This window comes from Drosophila suzukii, chromosome Y, assembly GCF_043229965.1.
Source record: "Drosophila suzukii chromosome Y, CBGP_Dsuzu_IsoJpt1.0, whole genome shotgun sequence".
NCBI lineage: Eukaryota > Metazoa > Arthropoda > Insecta > Diptera > Drosophilidae > Drosophila > Drosophila suzukii.
This window is the reverse complement of record NC_092085.1, coordinates 11835217-11854450: the sequence shown is the minus strand read 5'-3', so window position 1 is coordinate 11854450 and position 19234 is coordinate 11835217. Positions and strand designations below refer to the sequence as shown.

The window sequence follows — 19234 nt, the reverse complement described above, 5'->3', positions numbered from 1 at the left end:
AGAACGCGGAGGAATACAAGCTGCAAAGCCCTCGTGCGTTCGAAGCCATTACCAATTACATAGATAGCCTAGGCGACGAAACTGAAGCAATCGAGGTTACGTTAAAGGTCCGAGACATACACGCGGCTGGAAGTTTCAATATAAGGAACTGAGCTTCTAATTCACACGAAGTACTAAAACATTTACACGGTGATTCCCTCGATCTTCAACCGCCAAAGGAACTCGGAGATCCAGAAAAAGTCCTCGGTATGTTTTGGGAACCAGCAACTGATATGTTTTCAGATTTGCACGAATGAAAAGAAACGTCCTGTCGGAAGAAGCCTTGCCAACCAAACGCGAGGTACTGCAAGTGTTGATGTCCATATTTGATCCATTGGGATTCTTGTCCTGCTACACTATTGGCCTCAAAATGCTTCTTCAGGAAATTTGGCGCACAGGCATAGGCTGGGACGACAACTTACCAGGACCTCAGCTGAGTTTTTGGACGAAATGGAAAGACTTGCTACCCCAAGCTACAACTATTCAAGTACCGCGTCATTACTCGCCCTTACTTCGTATGGCATATTTTATTGAACTGCATACTTTCGTGGACGCCTGGGAGTACGTATATGCCGCCGTGTGTTACTTTGGGATAGGAAAAGGAGATGACATCACTGTCTCACTGATCGCAGCAAAAAGTAAAGTGGCTCCCCACAAGCCACTTTCCATACCCCGCATGGAACTACTTGCTGCTGTAATCGGTGCACTCTGTCCTACAAAGTGCGGAGCACTCGCAACATAAGCGTGAACACACTTATTTTACCGACCCTCGCAATTTTTACGCTTTCGTGATGCATCGCTTAGGAGAAATTCTGGAGATCACAAAGCTTAAAGTAGTAGACATGGCGACGCAGTTTATCAGGAAACCAAACTCACAGGAATGGATTAACGGCCCACTATTTCTTCAACAGTCAAAGGACCAGTGGCCAAAACAGCCCACTATATGCCCTTCTAACAAAGTCGGCCATGATGAGATTCGAAAAACGGTCTTGATAATCAGAAAGGAAAGCATAGTAGTGGTACCATTATACGTTGAGCGCTTTTCTGATTGGAAGCGCTTATACCGGGCAACGGCAACCTTTCTGTTATACTTGGACATACATCGAGAAAGATGCAAAGCTGATAAAATCCAAAAAATGCCTACGCTCGAACAACTGACGTCGGCCAAAAACCTACTCTTCAAGAATGCACAACAAGACCATTTCAAATCGGAACTCGAGACTCTTCAATCCAACGGATTCATAAGTAAGCCTAGCGTATTGATTGAACTGAATATTTACATAGATAGTGACGGAATAATGCGTACTCAAAGCCGTTCAGACACTATAAATTAAAGGCGAGACCAAATAGTCTTGCCAAAGCGCCACCACATCACTCAACTTATAGTAAAGGAATTTCGCGAAACAAACCATCACACGCTTCACGAGGGAACAATTAATCTAATCCGCAGCGTAAATTTTATTCCCCAGTTACGTGATGTTTACAAATCCGTACGGAAAGCGTGTCAAAGATGCAAAAATAATACGGCGATCCCGGAACCACCTCAGATGGCACCACTATCGCCAGCTAGAGTCGCTAGCTTTGAGATGCCCCTTACATACACTGGAGTGGATTTCTTCGGTCCAATTTTCGTTAACGTAGGCCGACACAAAGAAAAACGTTGGGGTGCTATTTTTACATGCCTCACTCTGCGCGCAGTTCATATAGAGATAGCCCGCAGCCTTGACACTAGCTCTTGCATAATGTGCCTGTCAAACTTTATGTCGAGTCCCGGGACGCCCAAGGAAATAAGAAAAATTTTCCTACAATGGAACAAACTTCTAAGCAACTGAAAAAATTGTCAAAGAGAAGCTAAAATATGTTGAGTTTGATAAGCTTGTTATAAAATATGACAAAGTTAAATGGCGCTTCAATCCACCTGCCGCACCACATATGGGCGGTGCATGGGAACGTTTAATTCGATCGATTAAAGGGGTACTCAAATCATTTTCCCCGAACGCCAATTACAACGACGAAAGTCTTAAAAATGCTCTTATATGTGCGGAATACGTAATAAACTCCCGCCCACCGACCTTCGTTTCCTTGAAGGCAAGAGACTATGACGCACTTACTCCCAACCATTTATTGCCAGAATCCGCAGACGGCTTCAAGCCTCCACTGACAAGCAAGTCAAGCCCAAGACAACGTTGGCGCCAGGCAAACGAACTAGCCGATCTTTTCTGGAGGAGGTGGTGAAGGAATACATCCCAATAATCACCAAGCGATCTAAATGGTTTCCCAAACGACATCCTCTGGCAGTTGGCGACGTCGTAATCGTAGTGGACGAAAATCTACCCAGGAACCTGTGGCCCAAAGGACAAATTACAGAGGTCGCCACAGCCATGGTGCATGATGGTGCATTTTGTACCGCGTCTGCGCTCCGACCAGAGTCTGAAGTATGCTAGCACTATTCAAGAGTACTTTGATCTAAAGCAGATAAAAGAGGTAAAAGGTAGTGAGGAAGAACACACTAGGATCAACGCTTAAAGGCAACTCTCAATCTCTGCGTGCACCGTTCCACATCATGCTGTGATCAAAGACGACAGTTTAACTACAAAGATGCGCGTCGTATACGACGCTTCGTGCAAAACGTCTAACGGGAGGTCCGCCCTACAAAACGATCTTGGAGGAGTTATACTCAACTGGCGACTCCATCGGTATGTCTTCGTGGCCGATATAACGAAAATGTATCGCTGCATAGATATGCATGAAGAAGATGCCCAGTATCAGCGAATTTTCTGGCGCGATGAAAAGGGACTCATCAAGGAATATTTGTTGACTACAGGAACGTTTGGCACTGCCTCGGCACCCTTCACAGCGATTCGAGTCATACATCAGATTGCGTCCGACGAGCGCGAACGCTATCCTCTGGCCGTGCATGTCCTTAAAAAAGAAATCTATGTGGACGATGTTCAAACAGGACACGAGACCATCGACGGAGCTCTAAAAATTCGCAATGATGTCATCGCAGCTCTGCAATCAGCAGGCATGGAGCTCAAGAAGTGGGCATCCAACCATCCAGATATCTTAGAAAGCATCCCAACTACAGATCTCTCTAACAGTAGCATTTTTGAGATAGACAATAAGGACTCCATTAAAACTTTAGGGTTGTATTGGCATCCAAACAAAGATGGTTTTGGTTTTAATCTTAAGTTTTCTCTCAATCCTATATTCACCAAACGTTCTATACTATCCACAGTAGCACGCTTATTCGATCCGTTGGGATACCTGGCACCAGTGATCATCGCTGCGAAAATCCTGTTGAAGGAAGTTTGGAGTTTTCGTATCGAGGATGAGCCCCCCGCATCATTAGATTGGGACGACCCATTGCCAGATCAACTCGCCGAGCGGTGGCGACAGCTCATTCAAGAGCTCCCCGACATTGAAGAGATACACATCCCTCGGTGGTTAGGCTTCGATTTAAGGCATGTCTCGACGTTGCAACTACACATGTTTTGTGATGGATCATCCATGGCGTATGCAGCATGCGCTTATCTTCGAGCTAGTTGTACGGATGGTTCCGTGCAGGTTAACTTATTAGCCGCCCGCAGTCGAGTCACACCTGTTAAGCCGCTAACAATTCCGAGAGTTGAGTTATCCGGAGCCCTGCTGTGTACACAATTAGCCGATTGGATTGTCAATCAACTTCAAGCATCACATCACACCATATACGTACACTACTGGTCGGATGCAATGATAGTGCTGTATTGGATCAGCGGTGACCCTAGGCGTTGGAAGACATTTGTGTCGAATAGAATTGGAGCAATCCTGGAGGCAAGCTCGCCATCGCAGTGGAGACATGTTCTTACGCAAGAAAACCCAGCAGATTGTGCTACACGCGGACTCACCCCTTCCCAGCTGAAACACCACACGCTTTGGTGGAACGGACCACATTGGCTGCATCTTTCAGAGGAGCATTGGCCTGTCAATCCAGTTCAGTCCCCAAAATCAGAACTTATTTCAGGAGAGCAATCCTTAAAGCACATCGGAGCCCACATTTGTATAGAAGTGCAACAATTTATCGAATCATATTCCTCCTATAATAAACTCTTATTCATTACAGCCTACGTCAAACGAATAATTTAGAATACTCGTCACAAAAAAGCGGATAGACTCACCGGCCCCTATTCAGGTATCTGAATTTCAACAGGCTTTGTTCGCACTGGTGCGGATGGTTCAACAAGAAGTATATTCGGAAGAATTATCAAGACTACGATCCAACAAATTTCTATCCAAACACAACAAACTCAGCCAGCTATCACCGTTTCTCGACGATGAGGGGCTCATGAGAGTTAAAGGCAGACTCAAGAATGCTTTGCAGCTCTCCATGTCTCAACGCACACCAATAATCCTTCCAAAGGCTCACCACTTGACGATTTTGGTTATAAGGAACGCTCATCACAACACCTTACATGGCGGTGTGCAACTAACTTTATCTACAATTCATCAAGTTTTCTGGATCGTCAACGGTAAACAGGCAGTAAAAAGGATTCTGCGACAGTGCGTAACCTGTTTCAAACACCGGCCGTCACCATCAAGCCAATCCGTCCAAACGGGCGTTCGAAGCAACTGAAGTTGATTACACTGGTGCGATTGAAATAAAGTCATCCAGATTCAGAGGTCACACTTGCTATAAAGCATACATTGCAGTTTTCATTTGCTTAGCGAGCAAAGCGATTCATTTGGAAGCAGTCACGGGAATATCGGCACAGCATTTTCTGTGGGCGCTGCAGCGCTTTATCATACGTAGGGGTTTTTGTCAACATCTATACAGCGACTGTGGAACCAACTTTATCTCATCCGACAAGTCTCTAAAGCTGTGGAGCAATGAATTCCTGAACTTACTCGTCGAAACATTCAGTGGCATTTCAATCCTCCACATAGTCCAAACTTTGGAGGACTCTGGGAATCCAACGTAAAAGCTGTTAAAACCCATCTTTATCGATCGTTTAATGGGATTCGAATGACGTACGAGCAGCTGTCTACCATTCTTGTCCAGATAGAAGCGTGCTTGAACTCTCGGCCATTATGCCCCTTAACGTCTGACTTAAATGACTTGCAAGCTCTCACCCCTGCACATTTTTTAATCGGGGATTCGATGATGTCACTCCCTGAGCCGAGTCTTAAGGATTCTTCATTAAACACAGAGTTCCTGAATGGTCAAAGGATGTTTCGCCTCTTTTGGAGGAAATGGAGTGCAGATTGGCTATCTCATCTGTAGGCGCGCCCCAAGTGGCTCCACGAAACTGACAATCTTCAGCGTAACGACATGATCATAATCAAGGATGATCGAACTGGTCCTTCTGACTGGAAATTAGGGCGAATCATCGACTTACATCCTGGGGCCGATGGGCTCGTTCGAGTAGCTACAATTAAGACCTCAACGGGTATTTACAAGAGGTCTGTGTCAAAGATTTGTCGTTTGCCCTTGCCAAGATTTACTGAAGAGTCTATCCCAAGTACACAACCCATGCACCTTTGAATATACCCGCATTCACTCCATAACACACTTCAATCTTTTCAGAGTTAAGCATGGTCTAAGGCTTTGAATACTGGGTACAGTATTGGGGGCGGCATGAACGGGTGTTTCTGTCGATTAGGAGAAGCTGGACAGCTGTTTTCTGGCGACTCTGAGAAGCAGTGGACAACAGCAGTTTTAACAGCGAATGTTAGATTTCTGCTGCTAGTGTTAGCAGCACTACACTACGAAGAAGACATAAGGAGAAGCTGGTCGCGTTTATAACCGAGCTTTTATATTTCCTAATTTGTAAATCAAAGTTAGCAATAAGTCAAAGATTGAAAGTATACAAATGAATACAACTGGTGAAGCTCAACATATTTCTGAGTTTTTATTACAAAGTGTGTGAAAGACCCCCAGAGTAGACTTCTGCTCAACTTTGACGATCGGGTACGAATCGTCGTCGTTACCGCCCCAGTACATTTTGAAACGTTTATTAATTTACATAAGTTCATCGGTTGGATACGACACCAATCAAGACATATCGCCGACAATCGAGCGACCATACGTACGATTTTATCTTCATTTTGTAATTTGATTTAACTAATAAAAACATCGGAATATAAAGCAGTGCTGTTAGAAGCTTTCATTAATGGGTCGGCTGTAACAAATTGTTTGCAGTTTTTTTAGGTCCATAGCCTTTATCCAACACATTTCCTCTGGTCAAATTACTGTTATTAAATTCATAATTATTACTATTGTTATTATCTTCTAGCTCTGCAAAAGTTTTGTCCCTTCTTCCTCACTCTTTTCTTTCTCCATTTTCTCATCTTCTATATCTTCCTCTATATATAGTTATATTTCGAATGGACTGCAGATCTTTCTCATTAGTTGTAAAGTATCAGTTAAAGTACCAAGAGAACAGTCAGTCAAGCAGGTAATCTACGAGGGAGCCACAACCAAGCGAGTCGTCGGAAGCAGCGCCGTGGGAAGCACACAAGGGGCACGCCACCTCGAAACGTTCGGGATTGGGACATCAGGAATCTCCGAATTGAGACACAAGTGGCTGAGTTCCGGAAGGCATCACACGGCTAAGTCAAGGCGTTTGTTTTCCAACTTTGTCACGACCACACCCTGGCGAGTCGCCCGGCGGGTCTGTCAGAGCAAAGGAGTCCTAAGTCGAAGAACCGTAACCTTGGGGAGGAAAGTTGTCTGAGACCCAGCGTACCTTGCCCGACCAAGCAGGACCTGGCGTGACGGACAAGCGGTGGATCGATTTGCGGTTTCAAGAGGCGTTCGCCTGGAGAGCCCTGCGATTACCGGCGAAGTTCCCGAACAGCAACCGGCCAACTCCCCGAGGGCCAGAACACCGAGCTACTGGTCAGGAGACAGCGCAGAGGACATCGGCAGCGACGCCAGAAGACATCTCCGGCAGCCACGTTACCATCGCTGTGCGGAGCTCAAGCATTAGGGTGAAGCCGGGTGGAACGTTCGCCTGCGCTAGGCGTAAAGCGAAGTGAACTGCTTCCTGGCGGTAGCCTTGACTGTCAGCGCGATCTGAGCAAGAACCTAGCGGTACCGTCCGGGACAGAGCAAGGGACAGGTATTGCCTCGAAAGGCTTTGGCCTGGAGAGCAAAGCTTGTTCACCCGAGTCTGAGAACGGTGACGCTTCCCTAAGCCCACAAGGCCGAATTCTCTGCGAGTCTAAGGCGCGTCAAGCGACCCAGAGGCAGTGTGTCGGCAAGCGAGCAGAGGCGGCCACTACGAGCGTCCCGAGACACAGGAGCCAGCGGGAGATACCGAAGCGAGCCCAGCCACACACCCGCTGTACTATTACCACGAGAATAAATCCCACTGTTACCATTTGAACCCTTTGTTTTCTCACTGATCTACGGGGCAGTCACGTCATATAAATTTGGTGGGACGAACACACAATCTTCTGAGCTAGCCGCACGAATCAGTTTGTTAAACCACACCAAATTTTTTCTTGGCTTTCGTTATATTTGTAACAAAGTACGCTGAGGCTTTTTCAGCAAGACTGCTATCTGGTGCCTTGACACGCGACCAGGCTTAGTCAATTAATATGGAGTCTGCCCTATGTCGTTCACTAAACGCAGAGAGTATATGTGAGAATATGTAATATCGTGCTCTTTGCAAGCTTCATCCAATGGGTTTATTCCTTGAACACCGCGTTCCAACCGTTTCTGTAAAACAAAAATTATATCCCGGAATATGGGTTTCAAACGGAAATGTATTGATTAGCTTATCGACTAGACCACCACCGTTTTTACAATTAAAAATCCGACTGACGCGATTATAAAAACGTTTCCCCATTTTATTGATGTTTAACCATCAAAGATTTCTCATTGAATAAGGTACATTAGATTGAAAGATGCGTTAAATAAGTCAAAAGCAAAAAATTTTAATAGAAATATTACCGATAAAAACGAGAAAAATCAACCACCACGACATAGTGCTCTCTTACCGAACACAATAAGAGCTTTAAATGTTGGGCCTTCGAATTTAATAGAGAGTCCAAATGGATTAAAATTCGAATAAATTATATACTTTCAAAAAGTTTATATCAACCTAAACATGAGTACTTGGAGAAATTAATGAAACCGATTAAAGGAATGGGATTTCATGCTTTCTCCCATAATAACGGTGTACTAGACCCCAGTGAAGCCAAAAACAATTCTATTATGACATTCGATGACGTAGATTGTGAAAAACAAGATAAAATAAGATCTTGTTTCTGTATGGGTCGACATAAAAATATCGACTCTTTTTATTTATGTGAAACATTTAGTCATATACCGAAGCATCTGATTCGTGACAATGTCTAGATTACTTCCATTATCCTTGAATGGAAATAGTTCCATTATAAATACAAACTTTTTTCCATCTATCAAATTGAATGGTCGAAATGAGTGCGCTCTTATCGATTTTAACAAGTATAATTCGAGTCCAAGTATTGATGAAAAAAACAACCTCTTCCACATCGGTGACAAGGTTATTACAATAACTGGATCTGTACTACTACTAACTATAACCACATCCTACAAAAACCTATCGATCAGAACAGACCGTGAACATATTAAAAAACAAGGAAGAACGCTATAGTCGAGTACCTCGACTATCAGATACCCGTTACTCAGCTAAATAGAGATATGCAAGTAGCAAAGCGAGATTAAAATGCGCCACCTACCGGCGGTATACAGATTTAAGCGTTTTGGGCGTTAGAGTGGGCGTGGCAAATTTTTTTTGGACCAATCGATAGGTATTGACGAGACCAATACATTTCAGTTAAAATTTTTTATTCAGCATAAAAATTGTGGGCATCACAGGTTTTCGCGGTTTGTGGGCGTTAGAGTGGGCGTGGCATATTCGCGTGACAAACTTGCGCTGCGTATAAGGCTACGGAATCTAAATCTGAAATCCCAATTCTCTATCTTTGATAGTTTCCGAGATATCCACGTTCATAATTACGATTTTTTGAAGTTTGTGGGCGGTTTATGGGCGTTAGGGTGGGCGTGGCAAACTTTTTTTTGGGTCAATCGATAGGTATTGATAAGAACATTACATTTCAGTTAAAATGTTTAGTCTACCATCAAAACTGTAGGAGCCACAGTTTTGGGCGGATTGTGGGCGTTAGAGTGGGCGTGGCACTGTACTGAAACAAACTTGCGCTGCGTAAGAAGCTCAGGAATCTGCACGCCAAATCTCAATAGCCTAGCTCCCATAGTTTCCGAGATCTCAGCGTTCATCCGGACAGACAGACGGACAGACGGACAGACGGACAGACGGACATGGCTAGATCGACTCGGCTAGTGATCCTGATCAAGAATATATATACTTTATGGGGTCGGAAACGCTTCCTTCTGCCTGTTACATACTTTCCGACGAATCTAGTATACCCTTTTACTCTACGAGTAACGGGTATAATAATTCAATTCGTTTGGATTGTAATATAATCAGCGGTTCTTATGTATATAATACACCGAATCATACGTTACATGAGTTTGGTATTAATGTTTCGCCTAGGTATAAAATGACAGTGACACCAAATAACATAATTTAGTTACCAATCAACTGTGGCGAAATAAGCACACTATCTATACGCATAGTTGATCAAAACGGTGATTTGGTGAATTTACGTGGTGAAAATGTATCGATTCGCATGCAAATTAATTATTTCACTTGCTAATAATTTAAAAAAAATTTATTTTAATTTTTTATTCACTAAGTTACAACTTTACAACTTTTCCATAATACCGACTTTCATTCTACTCTTCACATTTATTATTCTGCTGAACCGATATTCTCGGATCCAAAAACGGACTACTGGCCAAGAGCCGATTATATGATAAACAATCATCGATTTAAGAGAATTGGGGAACTCATTAAGAGTTGGACAATGGTTTGACTCAAGAGAGTCGGGAAATCGGATGATCAAATTCTCTGCTCAATTGCTAAACGGAGTACGCTGCAGTTTTGGGGCTCGCCGGGTGGAGGAATTGGGGGACCTAATTGGGATTCTGTGGGAACGCTGAGTAAGGGGATCCCAGCTAAGAATTGTTTATAAGAAATTGTTTACGACTTGGGTAAGGCGGCTGGGCGCTCGAGCTGGAAAGCGTTCTCAGCTAAGAATTGTATATGAAGAGTTTGTTTTTGTACCGACTCAATACGGTCAATATGCACTTGATATTGTGGACTCCAAACCGAAGAACAATATTCCAAAATAGGACGGACAAGGGAGGTAAATAATAATTTGGTTGTATAAGGGTCATCAAATTCTTTTGACCAACGCTTTATAAACCCAAGAACACTCATGGCCTTGCTGACAGTGGACATTATGTGGCAGTCAAATTTAAGTTTTGGGTCCAGAAGAACGCCTAAGTCATTAACTGAATATATACGGTCGAGTGGCGTATTTTGAAGAGAGTAACTAACAAAAGTAGGAGTACCCCTATAAAAAGTCATAACGTTGCATTTAAGGCAGTTCAAATTTAAAAGGTTATACTCACACCATCCCTGAAAACAATCAATATCTGACTGTAAGTTGAAACCCGACGCTATATCATTATGTGATAAACAAAGCTTAACATCATCAGCATACATTAGTACACGAGAGTGTGTTATGATAGGGGGAAGATCGTTAATAAACAAAGTAAACAGCAAAGGGCCCAAATGAATACCCTGAGGCACTCCAGATGTCACATAGATCAGTTTTGAGGCAGCATTCTTGAATATAACCCTCTGAGTCCTACCATTCAAATAACTTGAAATCCAAGTTAATAGATTACATGGAAACCCAAGCTGATTTAATTTGAATAAGAGAAGAGAGTGGTTGACAGAGTCAAAGGCCTTACTAAAATCAGTGTATATAACGTCAGTCTGCATTTTATTCTTAAATCCATTTATTACAATAGATGACAATTCCAGAAGGTTGGTGGTGGTCGATCTTCGCTTAACAAAACCATGCTGACACGGTGATATTAGCGAGGAACATAAATGTTGCAAATGAGAAGTAATAATACGTTCAAATGCTTTAGGAATTGCCGACAATTTAGAAATACCTCTGTAATTCTGGGCATCCGCCTTCGCACCCTTTTTGTGAAGTGGAATGATAAAAGAGTCCTTCCAGATAGTAGGAAAAACTGACGATGAAATAGACAAATTAAAAAGTTTAAGAATCGGTTTACATATGGTTGACGCACAAAACTTAAGCACACACCCGGGGAGTCCATCAGGACCGGGAGAATAAGTTGGCGTTGTTTTTTCTAAGTCTCTTACGAGAGAAATTTCCGTAATTCCAGGGGTAAAGATACAATTTGCCTTGTTTAAGGGATTAGGATAGTTAGAATTTGACCAAGCAGCCGAACTATAAGTAGTTTGGAAAAACTCGGCAAATAAATCAGCAATTTCAGAATCCGTCGATGCCTCCATTGAGTTAAAACGTACCGATGAAGGCAATGCTGACGACTTACGCTTGGCATTGACAAAGTTATAAAACTGCTTCGGATCATTTGAAAATTCAAATTTACATCGACTTAAATACATAGAATAGCAATGACTATTGAGAACATTAAAATCCGATCGAGCCACCACATATTTCGAAAAATCAGATGGCTTACCCGATTTCTTATACTTTTTATAAGTGTTTGTCTTAAGGTTTTTAAGTCTTTGAAGCGCATTGGTAAACCAAGGTGGCCTGTTTGTCTTTGAAGGAAACCTATCAGGAACGCATTCATTAAAAAAAGTATGTAACACTATATAGAAGTGTTCAGTGGCACTTTCAATATCCATACAATTGTACAATTCTGTCCAATTATATTGAGAAATCATGTCGTTAAGTTTTTTATAGTTACATTTTCGGAAACATCTCACTTTAGTTTGAGAAACTAAAGGAGAGAGGGTATCAACGCATGGGAGGCAGATTGTCAATTCCATTGTTGGATGATATCGGTCTTCAGGTACGTCAATTCTAGATACCGTGACTTCAGACGGGTCTGAAACAAACACAAGATCTAGTTGTCTATTTAATGAATTCCGTATAAAGCTTACTTGCTGTAACGATAATTCTAAAAGACCATCAACAAAATCATGGGCGGATAGAGGTACAGCGACTAGTGAGTCAGTAGGAGGAGACCAAGAAATATCAGGGAGATTAAAGTCACCCAAAACAATCAAAACATTAGAAAAATGTTGAAAGATACTGTTTCGATTGATTGAACATCTTTCTATGATAATAATAATAATTTTATTCTAAAGGAAATTAGAATTGTAATTGAAAAAGATCCAAACTTGAAAAATAGTTATTTAATAGAACCACCATATGATTTTACTTTGCTGAATACAAAATCTCAAAAGACTGCAATTCGGTTAACCAATACACATCACGACATTTTTGGAACGATGGAGAAAACAATTTTGCACAAACTCGAAAGTATCTAAGGACAATTACAAGCGGAAAACAAATTATTTGTAAAGGTGTGGAAAAAAACGATTTCTACAGACATTTTTTGGGAGTCGTTAGCTCATTAGCAATGCACACATTATTTTGACATTTTTTAAAAGTAGCTCCAAAACAATAAAATAATTTGTATACCACATTTTAAAGTTGAGACTACATGTGTAAGGACCTACAAGAAAACAATTTTAACAAAATTCAACTTAACGAGGGAATTGACCAATTTATTCAACAATTTAAAGGACAGATAGTCAGCATTTTCAATACCTTCTAAACACAAATAATATGTTCAGGAATCGAGGTGGACATGATCTCAAAACTACGAATTATGGTAAACACTTTACATTTTGGAATCCAGAAATGACGTCGGAAATGTCTCCTGCTTCTTTATGCAAATCCCCGAGATCAAAGCAGAAAATATATTTCTATATATAAGAAAAAGTTTGCAATACAATAATAAATGATTAAATATACAAAATAAACTTCTGACTTTTTATTTCGAGTTAAAATTACAGGTACGGAGAATAGATACTGTTTCCTTGACTGAGATATGTCGGCTTCTTGCGAGTTGTTGCGCGGTCGTGATTTCAACCCCTATTATGGGAACGTATTAGAGCTAGAAGTCAGCCGTGAGGTCATTGGCGTGAGGACTACGATCTTGTCAATGAGCGTTTGCCTTCAGACTTGTCCATGTGTCCCTTTTATTGCGCTCGTCAATGAGCGTGCGCCTTCAGATTTATGCATGTGTCCCTTTTATTGAGGTCAGGTAATGTACAGGTGCGCATGTTCGGGTTGCTCTTGCTTGAATCCCTTTTATGACATGATTTGTGGAAAGGAGAGAATCTTTGACAATTTATTAGTTAAACGTTATATGGCGGAAACAAAAATGTGTGTTTAAAAATATTCCGCATCTGAGAATCATTAACTTGTGAGATTTTTTTTATTGGTGTGCTTTTGATTTCTAAATTAGTTTTACAATCATAGGAAACATTATTCCCCAACCCGATCGGACATGTTCCTCTAAGATAACCATCTTTGAATACTTTCTCACGTGCACAGCAACACCTATAGGTTAAGTTAGGTAGGAGTGGTTGGAGATTAGATCCTAATCCCCACACTTAGGCCACATTTGGCCCTTCGTGATACCACATGATCTCTGATTAGATCCTTTTCATTAGCTCATGGGTCATTTGCTTTCGCGAAGTATTTTGTTCTTCTTAGGAAACATAAGAGTTTTTGGATGCTTACGCCCTGAATGGCCGCAAGGTTCGGAAGTGTGTAGCTACCTAGGGTTTGAAAGCGCTTTAGGTTATGCGCTCGGCAAAACATAGGAGTTGTTCGATGCTCTCCTCTTCGTCTATCGGTTTGCAGCTTCGGCAGAAGTCGTGGTAACTGAGTCCCAGCCTGAGCGCATGAGTCCCTATAAGACAGTGGCACGTGAGGGCATTTATGAGAGTGGAGATGTCCTCCTTGCTACATTGTAGGAGAGTTTTTGTTCTTTTCGAGTTGTAGTTTGGCCATGTGAGTCTAGAATTGTGGCATGTTGAGATTGAGTTCCAACGGTTGTTGGAAAGTGTATACAATCTCTGCCTGAGATGGAGCTTACAGGTAGCCAAGGGCATACCCACCGTGTCCTTATCGCGAAGGATATCGGCGGTTGTCCCCTGTCTTGCTAGCTCGTCTGCTATGCAGTTGCCCTCAATATTTCGGTGTCCAGGCACCCAGATGAGGTTAATTCTCAGATTGAGTGGCCATCTCGTTAAGAGATTTGCGGCATTCAGAGATTGTTTTTGAGTTCGTTGTGTAGGAAACGAGGGCCCTGAGGGCTGCTTGACTGACCGAGAAGATGAAAATATCTATGTCATGATGTACTGACATGTCCAGGTGGGTCATGGCTTTCTGAATTGCCATGACTTCCGCTTGGAAAACACTACAGTGGTCTGGTAGGCGGAATAAGACTTTTATGTCTAGTTCGGGGGAGAAGACACCCCAACCTGTGTGGGAGTTAAGCTTGGAGCCTTCTGTGTATATGCTTACAGCGTTTTCGAATTGGTGTGGGAGGTTGTCCCAGTTAAAGTATAAAGATCTTGAACCTTCTTTCGAAGGTAACTATGGGTGGAATGTAGTCTGTACTGCGCAATAAGGATGAATGTTTTGATAGGATATTGGAGTGACCCGTAGAGCCTGTTGCCCATGCCGCTGCCCGCCTCTTCTAGACGTGATAGCGGTTTGCTGACCACTAAACCCCATGAAAGAGGTTAGAGTTCGACCCTTGGTGGGGTTCATCTGCTGACATTCCTGGTCGAGTGGGCTGATCCCATAGTGAAGTACACTACTCTGCTGGTTAGCATGGTGTGTATAAGTCCCACTATGGGCCGCTCAATGCCAAGTTCAGTCAGAGCACCAGTAATCGCCGTTGGGGTGACGTTGTTAAAGGCTCCTTTTATGTCTAGAAACGCTGCCAGAGAGTATTCCTTATTGTGGAAATCTCTCTCTATACTGGACACTAGAGAGTGGAGGGCGGTATCTGTTGATCTGCCCTTACGATACGCGTTCTGTGCGCCTGATATGGGTGTCAATTAGCCTTTCCAGGGTCTTCAGCAAGAAGGAAGAGAGACTAATCGGGCGGAAGTCCTTTGGGTTGGAAGTTTCGGGTTGAACCTGGTCAGAAGGCTTAGTATAGCCTCTGGATCCGAGGGTTCCGAAGGCAGCCACACCCTCGCTCTCGGTCGAGACGGGATGTCTGCGGCCTCGCAAACTGCCAGCTTGGCCCCGGGGTAGACCTCGCCGACCTTATTAGCGGCAGCCTTGTAAAGTGCTGCCGACCTCTCGTCTTCACAGGCGATCAACTTAACGTTGCCCTGGTACCACCCTGCATCTGTGCAATCGGGTGGCGGACCTGGGTTCTGGTCCAGCACTTTTAAGGCCACTGACGCAAGGGCCCGTCTAACCAGACCCCATTGGTTCCTTGGGATCCTTTCGCTTTCATCGCTCTGGTCAATGACTCCAATGATCTTCCGATCCTTTACTACTTCAGCAAAGGATCTCGACCATGTGCCGCGGTTGGTTACTCTGGTCTTCTTGCTCGCTGGTTGAGCTGTCTCCATCGACCTTTCTCGCTTGTCGCTGTTGCTGGTGGTCATAGCGATATCAAAGTCTGGGACTACCGCCTTTGCCCAGGCTATGTCCTCTTGTATTTTTAGGTAGTCCAATTTTGACGCTTGATCCTCTCGTATCGGGTTGGTGGCCAGCCGTTTGAGGATCCGAAAAGCTTTCTTGCGTTCAAGAGGTCCTGCCTGGTTAGGTGGTACCCTCTTGAACTCCTTTGCCCTGGTACTCTCCACGAGACCGGCTTTGGCGATCCCCTTTAGGCTGGACTAGCCACACCTACGCTTGTGGCCGGCTGCCTTGTTCGCTGGCCTTGGTAGGGGTCGACGTCACAGGGACTAGGGTAATCGGAGCCGTGATCTCGCTCTTCTTATCGTCGTTGGTTACGACTTCCGACTTTTTAAGAGTGTAGGGCTCTTTTTTCTTGTTCATATCTTTATACCCGTTACTCGTAGAGTAAAAGGGTATACTAGATTCGTCGGAAAGTATGTAACAGGCAGAAGGAAGCGTTTCCGACCCCATAAAGTATATATTTTCTTGATCAGGATCACTAGCCGAGTCGATCTAGCCATGTCCGTCTGTCCGTCTGTCCGTCTGTCCGTCTGTCCGTCTGTCCGTCTGTCCGTCTGTCTGTCCGTCCGGATGAACGCTGAGATCTCGGAAACTATGGGAGCTAGGCTATTGAGATTTGGCGTGCAGATTCCTGAGCTTCTTACGCAGCGCAAGTTTGTTTCAGCACAGTGCCACGCCCACTCTAACGCCCACAAACCGCCCAAAACTGTGGCTCCTACAGTTTTGATGCTAGAATAAAAATTTTAACTGAAATGTATTGTTCTCATCAATACCTATCGATTGACTCAAAAAAAAGTTTGCCACGCCCACTCTAACGCCCACAAACCGCCCAAAACTGTGGCTCCTACAATTTTGATGCTAGAATAAAAATTTTAACTCAAATGTATTGTTCTCATCAATACCTATCGATTGACCCAAAAAAAAGTTTGCCACGCCCACTTTAACGCCCACAAACCGCGAAAACCTGTGACGCCCACAATTTTCATGCTAGATAAAAAAATTTTAACTGAAATGTATTGATCTCGTCAATACCTATCAATTGGTTAAAAAAAAAAATTTACCACGCCCACTCTAACGCCCATAACGCTTAAATCTGTATACCGCCGGTAGGTGGCGCATTTTAATCTCGCTTTGCTGCTTGCATATCTCTATTTAGCTGAGTAACGGGTATCTGATAGTCGAGGTACTCGACTATAGCGTTCTTCCTTGTTTTTTTATAAATTCTATATAAATGGTATAAAAATATGAAATCGTTTCGAGACCATAAAGAAAACCTCAATACGTTTCAGAAAGAATCACTCATAAATTAAGTACCGTTGTGTCGGAATAATCACTTTTGGATTAAGACATTATATAATACAAAAAGTTAGTTGAAATAGGGTTCAAAAAGCTGGCTGTACGACCGGCAATTATTAGTAATTTGAACTTATCTAAAGCGGTTAAAGCCTGCTGTGAAAAGTCCAAGAAAACTCCAGAAAAAAAAAATATAATAATAACAATAATATTTTTAAATCCGGCTTAAAGGACTCCAGATCGGAACGGAGACTTAGGAAGAGATGGAGAGCAGAGGACAGTGCGAGCTCGAAGGTTTAGGCATCTGGATAAAACTGACGCTCGACTCCCCCTCCAGAAATTAAACGCCCTTATGGGCTTTTGTTCGCAGCAACACTGCCGCAATGACCAGATACTGTTAGCATTTTGTTTCAGATCCAATTTTTTTTTGAAAATATTAAAATCTATTGTCCATAGTAGCATTAAAGCATGCTTTTCCTTAAACGTAGTGTATACCATTGAAAAAATACAACCATTTTATTATAACTGTAGTACAAATATATTTTTGGTCGAGTAATAATATAATATTTCACAAAATGGATTCTGAAAGAAATATCAAACGATTGCGAAAACTGTTTGGCGTTTCTCGCACAATATTAAAACGGGCTGCCCGACGACCTAGTGTAAGCGACCAGGAACGTGAAGAGCAACAGCGAAGAAGATTTCAGTTGCTTCGAGAAATGCGCCAACAACGGATTTCAAGTCTTGGCGCCAACCAGCGGTATGTCCTAGAAATTTGTGCAGATTTGTCGGGACTAGATCCTGAGGAAATAGTAACTGGTATAGTGGACGAGAGCAAATACGTTGAAAATCTTAATGGTCTATTCGAGGAGAAAGGGCCAATGGCAGTAATGATTAGTAATGCATCAATGATAGGATACCCTACGGATTCCGGTCGCTATCAAGATAAGCTTAAATATACCGAAGTTCACCGCGCAATATGTTTAAAGTCGGATTCAGTTGATATGATTGGTAAATGGATTGTTGTATATCGACAAAACAACGAAAAATCAGTTGAAAACCGGTCGGTTAGTGATGAGGTGGCACTATTCATGATTAACGCAGAAGAGCGAAACTCTTGCCTAAACGTGGTAAAAACTTTTATGGATCACGTTTTAAAACCATCCATAGAGGCTGTAACGGAGTTTGGTTTGGCAGAAAAAGAGCAACTGCAAAAGTTTTTTCATATACTTAATATGTATAATACGTTTTTAAAGTCATCAGAAGCCACGGTTTCCTCGCGAGTAAACTTCGATGTTTCGCATGATCTGTTCAAAGGATTATTACTTGTTCGATGGCAGATTGAAGCTAGCTCGAAAATAGTTACACGAGTGCGGCTGGTTGAACGTTACTTTGAGCAATGGCTTCGGCAAATACAAGGAATACTTGTAGAGGGAAAGCAAATCCAGAGGGACACACCCGATGTAGGACCTTTGCAAATGTTGGTTAATTGGCGTCGAATGTTGGCCAGGTATACGACCATAACGGAATTCGTTACGTCCCGAGCGTTTAATAACCACAAGGATTGTTTGACATTGTCTCGATCCTCGAGACTTTTGAAAGTAAGTTAACTTTAAAAAATAATAATCTATAAGCCCTTCACGTTAGTCAAAAACGCACTTAATTGAAAAAACCTCAATGTCTGTCTGCTAAAATGTTAGGAACGGAAAGGAAAACATGTTTTAATATCTACACGCGTTACTCATAGAGCAAAAGGGTATACTAGATTCGTGGACAGTTATGTAACCGGTAAAATCAATCTTTCCGATCCCATAAAGTAAATATACTCTTGACCGCTGTGGCTATTTGTCATGCCCGTCTGCCTAATTTCTATTCAGCCAAATCTTAGTATTACAAAAATGTAAGGAAAATCAGATAAGTGAAATATTTATACCCGTTACTTGTAGAGTGAAAGGGTATACTAGATTCGTCGGAAAGTATGTAACAGTCATAAGGAAGCGTTTCCCCATAAGGTATATATATTCTTGATCAGGGTCACTAGCCGAGTCGATCTAGCCGTGTCCGTCTGTCCGTCTGTCCGTCCGTCTGTCCGTCTGTCCGTATGAACGCTAAGATCTCGGAAACTATACAAGCTACAATACTGGGATTAGGCACGCAGATTCCTGAGATTTCTGCGCAGCGCAAGTTTGTTTCAGCAAACCGCCCAAAACTGTGGCTCCTACAGCTTTGATGCTAGAATAAAAATTTTAGC

At 42.7% G+C, this 19234-nt stretch overlaps 4 protein-coding genes across 4 annotated transcripts in view; 3 read left to right on the top strand and 1 right to left on the bottom strand.

Moving 5' to 3' along the window:
* The first annotated feature begins 292 nt into the window (after positions 1–292).
* Positions 293–781, top strand: LOC139353750 (uncharacterized). The gene has a single exon (XM_070998072.1). The coding sequence runs from the start codon at positions 293–295 to the stop codon at positions 779–781; it is 489 nt and encodes a 162-aa protein (XP_070854173.1).
* A 1649-nt stretch (positions 782–2430) lies between these two features.
* LOC139353749 (uncharacterized) lies at positions 2431–4164 on the top strand. The gene is made up of 3 exons (XM_070998071.1): positions 2431–2530; positions 2618–4078; positions 4142–4164. Exons 1-3 carry the CDS (start codon positions 2431–2433, stop codon positions 4162–4164), a joined length of 1584 nt encoding a protein of 527 aa, XP_070854172.1.
* A 9650-nt stretch (positions 4165–13814) lies between these two features.
* Positions 13815–16050, bottom strand: LOC139353748 (uncharacterized). Its single transcript, XM_070998070.1, has 5 exons — positions 15902–16050; positions 15582–15840; positions 15172–15503; positions 14117–14265; positions 13815–13930 (listed from the first exon to the last, which is right to left on the bottom strand). The coding sequence occupies exons 1-5, from the start codon at positions 16048–16050 to the stop codon at positions 13815–13817; spliced, it is 1005 nt and encodes a 334-aa protein (XP_070854171.1).
* Positions 16051–17228: 1178 nt separating this feature from the next.
* kl-3 (dynein heavy chain 8, axonemal kl-3) overlaps positions 17229–19234 on the top strand; it is an 895452-nt gene continuing 893446 nt past the window's right edge. Inside the window, exon 1 of the mRNA XM_070997912.1 lies at positions 17229–18584. Within this exon, the coding sequence (XP_070854013.1) occupies positions 17559–18584 (1026 nt within the window). The 5' untranslated portion in view covers positions 17229–17558. The remainder of the gene's footprint in view (positions 18585–19234) is intronic.